General features: G+C 42.6%; 1 protein-coding gene across 1 annotated transcript in view; it reads right to left on the bottom strand.

The window, feature by feature from the left end:
- Positions 1–302: 302 nt before the first annotated feature.
- The window catches only part of PDGFRB (platelet derived growth factor receptor beta), a 141875-nt gene continuing 130600 nt past the window's right edge, over positions 303–11577 (bottom strand). The window contains exons 21-23 of the mRNA XM_088478266.1: positions 9251–9356; positions 7563–7792; positions 303–6791 (exon numbers count right to left, since the gene is read on the bottom strand). Coding sequence (XP_088334392.1) covers positions 6713–6791; positions 7563–7792; positions 9251–9356 — 415 coding nt within the window. The 3' untranslated portion in view covers positions 303–6712. The remainder of the gene's footprint in view (positions 6792–7562; positions 7793–9250; positions 9357–11577) is intronic.

Here is an 11577-nt window from a genome sequence, read left to right as displayed (position 1 = left end):
TAAGGTCTGGGCTTGTGCAACTGTGCGTATGGGTTCGATATTACCGATTGTGTCACTATATTGCTAAGTATTATGGACGTGAGACAAGGGAAAGTGGGCATCCTTATGTGAGGCTGTGATCGCAATGCTATACTGTGATCGCAATTCGTTTGCATATCACCGCTGATATTAGCAACTGCGCTGCGTGCGCATTAGCAAAATAGCGAATCAGGCCCTCTGTCCGCTTGTACTATTTTATAATACTAATATTTATTACAGCTTTGTTTATTCTATATCCTAAAAGAAAACAAAAACACATACCGTACTGTATTAAAAACTCTTTATAAAAAACAACAATCTCTTGTGACAAAACTTTTGCTGCTCACAGACACAAAATGCCAAATGTGAATAAGTGATCTTTTTTTTTTTTAGAGCACAATGGACAATTTCTATTGGAATATTGACATCAGGCTTAAAACATATAACAGTGACAACAAAAAGGGGCACAAAAAAAACATTGTTACCTTACATTTAGGGGGGGAAAAAAGCATTTGGCAATATGGCATTCTTTAAAAAAATGTGTATAGGTAAATTCATGCATAGACTGACTATACCTTCTAACTACGCAGTTACTGTAGTTATTCTGCTTTATGTTTTAAATTGTACCGTTTTCGTTAGATTCATTTTTACTAACCAATAAAATAAGGTTTTGAATGTTGCATTAAAAAGGAGCCTCTTCAAATCCAGTTACCATGGTGAAGTGACAGATCAATTTTGTGCCGAGTAAATAAAATAAAAAAAATAAAACAGCTAAAAAAAAAATGTATGTAAGTACTTAAAACTTTTTCATATACGTAAAAATTTTAACTGGCGATCATACAACCAACTTTGTCTTAAAGTTGATTGCACACACACACACACATATATATATATATATATATATATATATATATATATATATATTTATTTAGTTATATATTTTTTTTTCCCAATTGGACGATGGTTCTGACAGGTGACTTGGGATAAATGAGTAAGCGGGTCCCAACATATAAACCCATTAGACCTGTTGATATAGGGGCCACAGAGAGGACTAATTACACCCTTGGTACCCACAATAATAATTTTAATTAGGCAAATTTTTATTGCTCATTCTTGAGTGGAGATATCCTTTAATACGTAATTTTGAGCCCCAGTCATCAAAGAGACATAACCCCTTTAACACTCGCTAGAGGGGTTATATCCTCCTTTCAATATTTAACAAACAACAGTAATCTAAAATTACCGTTGTTTCTCACTGCATTGCTCTCGCCATCTTTAGATGGTGAGAGCGATACAGTCCCCATTTTCGGCAATGGACACTCATCAGCAGCCTCTCCGGCTTCAACGAAGCCTTCCAGGCACTGCCGAGTCCACGCCGTGTGAAAGTGTCATGCGCACAGAAACCTGTCGCTCCCAGCGATCGGCTGCCAGCAACAGAGCAGAAGACAACGCTGAGGCGGAGGATCGTTGCTGGACCTTGCTGGAAAGGTAGGTAATGTTGAATACCAGTGGCATATTCGTTACTACGTTACTAAATGTAATATGCCGCTGGTATTTAGGTAGGTTCTTAAATGGGGCCCTTTATGTGCAAGTTTGTCTCTCTTTACAACTCAGAATAATAATGTTAAACGTAGCCACACAATAGGCAGAAAGCAGAAATGCCTATTGCAAAATGCCCCTGTGTGTGTGGTACTGGCAGTGATAGTATGTAAGCAGGGCAGTCCAATACTGAGAAAAACTGAGCCAGCAGTGAGCAGCAATTAAAGCAAAAATACACAAATGCCATTTTCTTAATAGTAGCATCTCCCATGGCGATATGTAATTCTGAATTAAATGACAATGCATTAAGTGAAAAGGAAATGTGCAATACATGAGTTGCAGCCATAAGCTGCTAAATGGCAAGATCCACTGCTGATGCTCCCAATCACTAAACATGTTTATAAACTCAACAATTTTCAAAGTACTGAATGGCTTAGATCTAAACAAATAAGGTGGTTGTTTACACCAGTGATAAACATAACAAAAGAATATTCAGTTGACATTACTGGGGTGATCAGCAAGGATGTTCTGAGTTTGCTCCCAATGTGCAGTCACTTTAGAAGAACTGACTACACCTTGGGAGCACCTTCATTTAAATTCACCTCAATTATTTGAGGCCTGAAAGTGACCATTGCACAATATTGTGATTTTTTTTGTATTGTAATAATTGGGCAAAGACTACATTTGCACATGAAATAGTTCCCTTTTTTTTTACTTTTACCTAACTTTACTACAAGAAAGCTGTATATCTGTGGAATATATGCATCTATTAAATTCATATAAAGTATTAATATATAATTTCATGTCTATGTATATGATGTTACTGTTTTCGTAATGCTGTAAATGATGATATAGTTATGCAGAATGCTATCTGTTCTTCCTTAAGAGAATACATAATTAAAGACAATGATATAATGACAAGGAAAACTTATTCCATGAGAAATGAACAAATAGAAACAAATTACAATACCTACCATAAATATATAAAATTCTGCTTTACCATAATACCCATTAATCGTACAGGTGATGTTTGCACCCTGGTTATACCTGCAGATAGAGCATATTCCCGGAAGTGTGATTTGAACCTGGGTTCCAAGATATACACTGAGTGCTTCATATTTATTTATTTACCCTTTACAAATAATTGTACTTATCTATCTGTCAGGATTTTTCCATTAGTATTTAATTAAAATTTTTTTGCATTTTTAGGAAGTCAATGTATAAAGAAATTCTGACTCACTGGAGGATTTTGCGCATGTTGTTCTGCCAGACAAAAACATTAAATATGATTCATGTTATATATATAGTATATCAACACAAAACACATTTTACCTGTTAAACCAGTGGACTAGGGCCCTCATTCAGAGCCGCTCGCAATTAGCGCTCGCTCGTTCAGAAAAAGGGGGTGGCTATTCAAATGAACCGTATGCTCCTTGCGGTCTGTTGCCGCCTCCATGTCTGAACGAGCGAACAAAACATGCGCTCATTTATTTGATAAAAACGCCCCTTGGCCGCTCGCATCATACGTCATGTCCGCTATTTATTAGATTAATCGAGTACATCGAACAGCGTATGAACTGCTCTCTATTCTTGTGGTTGTTTTTTCCTACCACTATATTGCGAGCAGTTTTGACTATAAAATAACCCAGTGATGTGGTCAATGACGCTGCTGTATTAATTATGCACACCCATAAAACTTTGACCTTTAAGCACGCGTGCGTTCTGATCTCCACTCCCTGTTTTCAAACACCTTCCCCTGTTACCACCCACATACGCCACATTCTGTCACTCAAAATAGCAGGCACTCGCTATATAGCGAACAAACGATTTTCGGCCACACTGACTGGTTCACGCATGCATACTAAAAACCATACGCATGCGCAGATGTGCGAACATCGCTCAGAACAAGCGTACTGCCGCTAACGAGCGGCTCTGAATGAGGTCCTAGGGCAGAGGTTCACCAAACTCCGCCATTACAGTACTTAATTACTACCTCACTCATTTTGATTAAACCCTCTGGGCTCAAACATGGATATCCCGAAAACCTGAACTGTAATGGCGGAGTTTGGGAACCTCTGGACTATGGCATCTTTTTACATTGACCCTCTCTTTGGAAAAGTAAAGCGTTTATAAACCTTTATTCCCTCTGACCACAGTATGTATGCCATGGCTACTTAATATTGGAATTTCAGATGGATTTTGTTTATTAGTTTGCACCTGCTTTTTATCTATTTTATCCAGGTAAAGTTGTTTATTTTGTTGCCCTTGGGTATGACGCAGAAATACTTTGCGGCCACAGGGCCTGATTCATAGTGCTCTATGCCGATGCTTTCGCAGTTGAGCGATTATCTATAAACTGTGCATGCTTCTAAGTCGAACTGCGCTAAAGTACTCTACCATAGTCGCTCACTGCGCAGTGTGATTGATATGCCGGCAATGTCAGGGCGAGTTAACGAGTAGTGGTGGCAAAAAAATAGACGTTCTACGGTCGCTTTCGGGGCGTGTTGCTGCCTGCATCTGCGATCCCGCAGGCAGGAAACATGACTCCGGCGCCTCACTTCCCACGGCCATTCCGTTAGACCTTAGGCTTACTCAGGACTGCGACAATCAAATGAACTGCGACTGACGTTGCACCTGTGTACACCGATGCTGGGACTTTTAGGCCGATGCTTGGATTTGCACCTCAGTACATCTCCAGGCGGGGGCGACATTGGCATATTTTCACATGGCAGCTGTGTACACATACTCGGCAGCGGCTGCATTAGCATATAACTCTCTGACTCAGGCCCACAGCTGTATTGTATGTACTGAGGTGTGTATTATATTTAAGGGCAATGAAAATAAACAACTGCGCCTAGATGATGTAATGGCCTTGATGAAAAATACAGAGGCAAAGAAGATAAACCACTTAACTTAGGAAAGGTTGCAGGCACAAACCAATAAATGAAATAATTAAAGGTCTGACCTTGAGACTGCTTTGAGCCTATAATTCGGAAAGAACATCTGTTTTCACCGGACAATGGCTATCGCAGTCCCGTTCATCAGAGATTTTTCCGTTCTTATCATCATACTGATGTTTAGCGCCATTCCCACAAACCGCAGGGGACATTTGTTAAATAGCAGCGGTATTACGCATACTTGCCGACAATCAGCTCCAGCCTTCCAGGAGGGAGCTGATTGTCGGCTAATAGCGGGGGGCGGGGCCGGCCATTGGGGGAGGAGCTGGGGGCAGGGCGGCCATTTTGTGTCACACTGGGGGCGGAGCCGGGGGCAGGGCCGCACAATCGTGTCATCGTGACTCCGCCCCCTCTTCACAATGCCGTGATTTTCGGCATTGTAAAGCAGGGGGCGGGGCCACGATGACGCGATTCTGCGCGAATCACGTCACCGGGCCCCCCGCTGCGGGTATTTCTGTTTTTTCAGGGGGGAGGTGGGGAGAGTGTGAGATTTCCGGGAGGCTTGCCTGCCTTTCCGGGGGGCCGGGAGCGGCACCCGAAAATCGGGAGGCTCCTGGCCAAATCGGGAGGGTAGGCAAGCCTGGTATTACGTTATGTATCACTGTGATACTGACCCCTGTCCATTAACCACCAATGATAAAGATAAAAAAAAAAAACACTGATTGTCACTGATAGATTATTTCCTATGAAAGTGGAAACACTAAGGGGTATATATATTAAAGTGCAGGTTTTTAGAAGTGTAGATGTTGCCAATAGCAACTAATCAGATTCGAGCAATTATATTCTAGAAGGTGCTAGATAAATGTTAAGTAGAATCTGATTGGTTACTATGGGCAACATCTCCACTTCTATAAACCCGCATCTTAGTAAATATATCCCTTACTGTAGAGAAATTTTTTTTTTACTGACCGTTGATAATGGGTATGTTTAGAACATCGTTCCATGACAGTTAAAAATTCCCAAACTAACAACATATTCTGCTTTCTATGTAATACATATTATGTCGAGCTCCGCACTCTATGCTTTCTGCAGAGTTATTTATTTATAAATGATAAAAAATTCTCAATGTGAATATAGTTGTTGCTTAAAGTATATCTTCATGACATCTACATAATTGTTTTTCAATATATTTGCAGTAAAAAATATAACTGACGTGATTAACATTCATCATACAAACGTTCGTACTTGGTTGATTGAATTACCCAACGATAAAATATATGGGTTGGACGAAAATGATGTCACTGGGTATAACATTATTAGACGTAGAAGTCGGTCTTGGGCCGACCTAAGGCTTATACTGTATGTCTGTGTGGGTAGCATTTCACAACCCTAATTCATTTTTTTTTTTTTTTTTTTTTTTTAATAGACGGTCCAGCCGCCACCATATTATTATATCCCCAAGATTAGTGTAGTACATATATTATTGTGTGAAAAAAACCCAGCTGCCTTTATATTGCTTTGCATAAAGAAATGTGGCAGCATTTAGAATATGGTAGATGCTGTCTGTGCTGGAACATGGACAGTCACAATGCTACCAACATTCGACTCTTTCATTGCAGTTCAAAGTACTTTCTGCAAAGTGCTCAATGCCTCTTGTAAGGCACAAGTTCTGATTTAGTTTGCCAAGGTTCATTGATTCAGGTGACATAATCTCAGAATCCGCTGTGTGTAGAAGTTTCTTCTCTCTGAAAGCAGTGAAACACGTGGTGAAGGGAACCACACTGTACCTATACAATGCTCCCATAAATTGACAGTGCTTTCAATAATTTAGTGTCCAACTGGAATATATTGCACGTAGATTAATGATATCCCATAGTACATACTGTACGGAATGGAAGATCTCATTCTTAAAAACGTCACTAATTATGAATTCATTCTGTCGCCAATCAGGAGCCTGGCTTTTGTTGTGCTTTCCTTCTTTCCTTCTTAAAATATTTCAAATGAAAAAGCTGCTTGGGATTTACCACCTCCCCTGTAGATTGTCCAGCAAGATTATGTCTTTGTCAGATAAGGGTATGGCTGATACTTTTGCATAAAGCTGAAACATTGAGCTGTGCCCTGCACAGTTTATTGCTCCTCTCACCATAACCAATCCACTTTATCGAAGCTGAAGATAATTTCCAAGTGTTTAAATCGGAGCCACGCTACAGAACATTTCCCTTTATATCGAGCCGACATCCAGCCAGTTGGAAATCACTTTAAAGCTCTTGTTCCGCCTGTTCCAGGGGGCTGTCGCAGGAAATGGTAGATGATGTATTACCTTCTTGCAGTGTAGAGCTGCGTATTAAAGAAATAGGTTTTAGATTGGGTGAAACTGTTGTCTAATGTAATAAAAAATGTTATGACTGGTTTCAAACAATCACAACATATAACATACTATAGGATCTATGTACTAAGCCTTGTAGAGAGATAAAGTGGACGGAGATAAAGGATCAACCAATCAGCTCCTAAATTGCATTTTTCAAACACAGCCTGTAAAGTCACAGTTAGGAGCTGGTTGGTACTTTATCTCCAAGGCTTAGTTGGATGTATAGGAGTTTAAAAAAAAAAAAGAAGCTCAAATCAAACGATAAAATAGGGCATTTACATTCATATTCTTTGCTGGAGATATCTCAGGCTTATATTAGATACACTTTCATTCAATGAGGTTAAAAAACACAAGAAATGGTTTTTGAACATTTGTTTTGATTAGACGAGAGCTGTTTAAGCTTAAGGCATTATAAGAGTGCTCAGTTTATTCTAATTGTCACCAGTTACTACAGTAGGTAGATTTTGATGAGGGTGTTTTGCTATTGGTCAGGTGTGGCCTATGAGGAGCCCTTTTGGGGTGGGGGGGTGGCTAGATGGCTGCCAAGCTCACAACCAGCATTATATTCCATAGTAATAGGCACCCTCACTAAGGTTCCCTCATAGGCCACACCTGGCCGAAAGCAAAACACCCTCATCAAAATCCGTCTGTTAGTGTGCACCCCTGAACCAGTCCCACTGCTCCATTCTCAGGTTTACCAAATTTCAGAAATGCTGATTTCCATGTAATTCCCTCTTTACCTTGGCCGGCTTTCTGAGTTGTCATTCTGAGCATTATCCGAGTCCTCGGGCTTGGGGTCCGGCAGAGGAATGATGTAGTCGCTGTCACTGGGTTGCACAGCTGAATAGAGAATATTTGTAATACTTTCTCCCCCGTGGGCGGAGTTATTTATTTTAGCTGTTCGGGGTCTCACACGAACCACAGCAGGGTGATCGCTTCTCAGAAATTCCTCCTCCACTTGTTTGTATCTCTGCAGGACACACAGAAAGGGAAATGAATCCACATGGCATTGTACCTACCTGTGATGTGTATGACCTATTGTGCCCTTGGGGAACTGGCATGGGTGGCTCACTTGTCTTATACTAGATTTTACTAAATTATTTTACAGGGTCTATTTATGTAGACCTGGTGCTAACCTGAAAATCTGTATTGTCACTTTCGTGGCAATACAGATTGTAGTAATGCTGCTGTTTAGCAATTCAGGGCTCCTCTGCGAGGGTCACAGGATGCCTAGCGCAGCTGGCAAAGCCTCAGTGTAAAATGCGTGGGCCAGCAGAGAGTAGTTTGGCCTGGCAGGGACCAAGCAAATGACTGTGTGGATTCACTGCAGAATTGGCACAAGAGGATCGCCCCGCTCAGCAAAAACCAACACTTGTATACGCAGGTACACCCATGAAAGGCGCGTCCAGCGAATCACAGACACTCACTCATCTACGCCAGAAGGATCACCTATGCGAATGACCTCCTGCAAGGGATCGTTTCGGAAATCGGCACCAACTGTCTCTTCTTGGACACTGTGATCTTACTGTTGGACTATTTTATATGTATCACCAGCTTAATTCCTTTTCAAGTAAATATAGTTATAATGATGACAGATTGAGAAAGATTATTTCACCTATCATTCCGAAGGTGCCGGTACAAAAAGTCGATCCTACCTCACCAATATAGGTGAGTAAACCTTTGACTGTCTAGTCTGAATTCCCATATACAGTGTACACTATATATATATACATATATATATATATATATATATTCACAGTCTGAGGGGCTACAGGTATCCCTTTTCCATCTGAAATTGGCTGCAAACTGTGTAATACTTTGCTTTCTGCTGCTTGTGAAATTTCAGACACTTCAAAGGTGTAACTAGGTATTTAAAGACCCTATAGCAAATGTTTGCAAGAACCCCTATGTACCACCCAATGGTGAAATATGTATATAACACATGTAACTTTGACAAGGAAGATTGGCCCCCCTAAGCTCTGGCCCCAAAGGAGCTGTACCCCTTGCACGCACATGCAGACCCTGCAATCCCCATAGCAGACTATGAAGATGCAGTAAACTATGAAAATACAGTGACAGCAAGGGAAATCAGTGACTTCTCTGTGGTATCATTGTTACTAATAGGAGGAAGCAGTGACCATCCCTTTCTGTGGCAATAAAAAAAGGAAGACGTCCTGATGAACCACGTAGCTCCACCTCCAAGCGCTTTACTCAACCGGCATGCTGAGGCATGGCCACTCCCTCATGACTCGCGGCATGCCTGTGATGTGGCCACGCCTCCGTCAAGAATGTCCACGCCCCTTTTTTCCTTGCACAAACAATTCCGGGTCCAATTCCTGCCCCTAGTCTACAGAAATAGACCCCTGAATCCTGTTGTGTAGAAAAATAAATCTGTCCTGGTTCCTGTGAGATTTAATGGGCAATGTACCTGCTTGTAGCCATCCAATAGGAGGTTTCCTGTAAGAGCCACTAGGGCAGAGAAAGATGGTCTCTTCTCAAACTTTTCATCCCAGCATTTCTGCATGATCTCATATCTGCAAATGAAACAATTTAAATTAATTTGATAAAATATGGGATTATTTTTTTAGAAAATACCTATGGTTTTGTTAATCATTTCAGAAGATGAACAAATACCATTTAGCAATTGTCAGTATATATTTGCATTATAAACAAGCTGCCTCTGCATAGGTATTAAAACATGGCTATGGTAGTATGATTTACCGCCGAACCCATGCCCGGCGGTTGGAATTCCGAAACTGGCATCCCGGCAGAGGAGGAAATCCAGATCGTCAAAGGTAAGTATATACTAACCTATTTCTACCCCCTAACCCTAACCCTCCCTTAGGGGTGCCTAACCCTAACCTTCCCCCCCAGTGCCTAACCCTAATCCCCCCCTCTAAGTGCCTAAACCTAACCCTCCTTCCCCGCCGCCTAAACCTAAGTCCCCCACGGGGGTGCCGAACGCTAACCCCTCCTTCCCCTAGCCTAAACCTAACCTCCCAGGGGGGTGCCTAACCCTAAATCCCCCCGGGAACCCTAAACCTAACCCTCCCCCCTGCAACTATCCGTGCTCGGCGCCCGGCGTCCCTTCGATCGGGATGCCGGACGTCGGGCTCCCGGCGTATGTCAAATGACTGGCGTTGGCATATCGACGCCTGTCTTTAGACCCTTGCCGGGATATGACAGTCGGGAAGCCGGCTGTCGGGATTAGGTCCGCCGGCTTCCCGACTACATACCGTACTAGGTACACAATGGTTGATCGGAAATACCAGGACAGGAGGCAGCACAAGACTTTGTTGGGAAATGTGTAGGGATTCCATATGTGCAATGTTTGCTATTACCCTAGAATACAGGCTCTGGGCAGAGTTTATGGCATATTTATAATGGGTGCAGGGTGTGCGGTGCACACGGACCTCTGGGTCTAGAGAAGCCCATACCACTCACCCTGCACCCAGTGCTTTACTTACCTTCTGCCCCTCCTGCTGGCCAGCTGTGACTTGTTTCCTGCGTAATCTTAGGTAATATGGCACGAGGGGTTGGGTATGCAATCCTGGTGTACAGAATGCCGGTGGTTGGAATCCCGGCACCAGTATCCAGATGGTTGCAATACCAACGCCTGCAGGTAAGTAATTTAATCCTTCCGCTAACCCACCTTTTCCACAGCCTAACCCTCCCTTCCAACAGCCTAATTCTAACCTCCCCCCTGTAGCCTAACCCTAACCCACCCCTCCCGCAGCCTAACCGTCCCTCTTAGTGCCTAACCCTAACCTCGAAATTTACCTTCGGAATTGCAGCCGCCGGGATTGTCGAGCCAGGATTCTGAACCCAGTCGGGATTCCGGCATTCACTGCGCCGGGATGCCAACTACATCCTGGCACCAGTGCCATATTACCAAAGACAATGTCAGATATATGCGCATGTGTAGAAGATCATGGCACAGAGCAAGTCTTTCGCAGGTGGCTATTTTTTATTACAGGGATGAGGGGACCCTCAGATTACTGATCGTGGCGGCACCAGTTTGCATATTAGAACTTTTAATATCAGATTCTTTATAAACCGAGCCAAGTCGCATCAGAAAGAATAAGTCAATTTGTGGCTTTAGCAAACGTCACGCCAATTTCCTGCTATAAAAATTTGGGAGACCTGTACAATGGATGTGCGAGTGAACTGTCTATGGGACCGGTTTCTGATCCCCTGCCATTTTGCCCTAATAACTATCATTTCTCTATTGCCGCAAATTGCCACACCAAAAGATTAATTTGCGGGACTTACTGTATAAAAAGTGTCTCTTACCCGGACACTGGCGCTGATAAGAGCTTTTCCTGGCAAAGAGTAAAATATACGCTAACTTACACGATCACTTTACTTCCTGGCTCGGGCCTAGCTTGCCTGATGTGTCCAGTATGTGCAGCCTTCATTCCACGCATGCACAAATATGAGCTGGCGGCGAGGGATACGAAGGAAACAAATGTGATACCGTAGCCTATAGGCCTTAGGGCCTGATTCAGAGCCGGACGCTATTTGCGGACGCTCGTTCAGAAAAAGGGGCCGGATATTTAAATAGAGCGCTCGCTCTTTGCGGTCTGTTGACGCCTCTATGTCTGAACGAGCGAACAAAATATGCGCTCGCTATTTTGTAAAGACGCCCCCTGGCCGTTCGCATCATACGTCATCTCCGCTATTTATTAGATTAATCGAGTACATCGAAAGGCGTCTGAACTGCTCGCAGTGCTTGTGGTTGGATTTTCCTACCGC

The sequence above is a fragment of the Taudactylus pleione genome, unplaced genomic scaffold (assembly GCF_031769625.1).
Source record: "Taudactylus pleione unplaced genomic scaffold, aTauple2 ptg000212l, whole genome shotgun sequence".
Classification (NCBI taxonomy): domain Eukaryota; kingdom Metazoa; phylum Chordata; class Amphibia; order Anura; family Myobatrachidae; genus Taudactylus; species Taudactylus pleione.
Note: the sequence above shows the minus strand (reverse complement) of the source record. Positions and strands in the feature narration are given on the sequence as shown.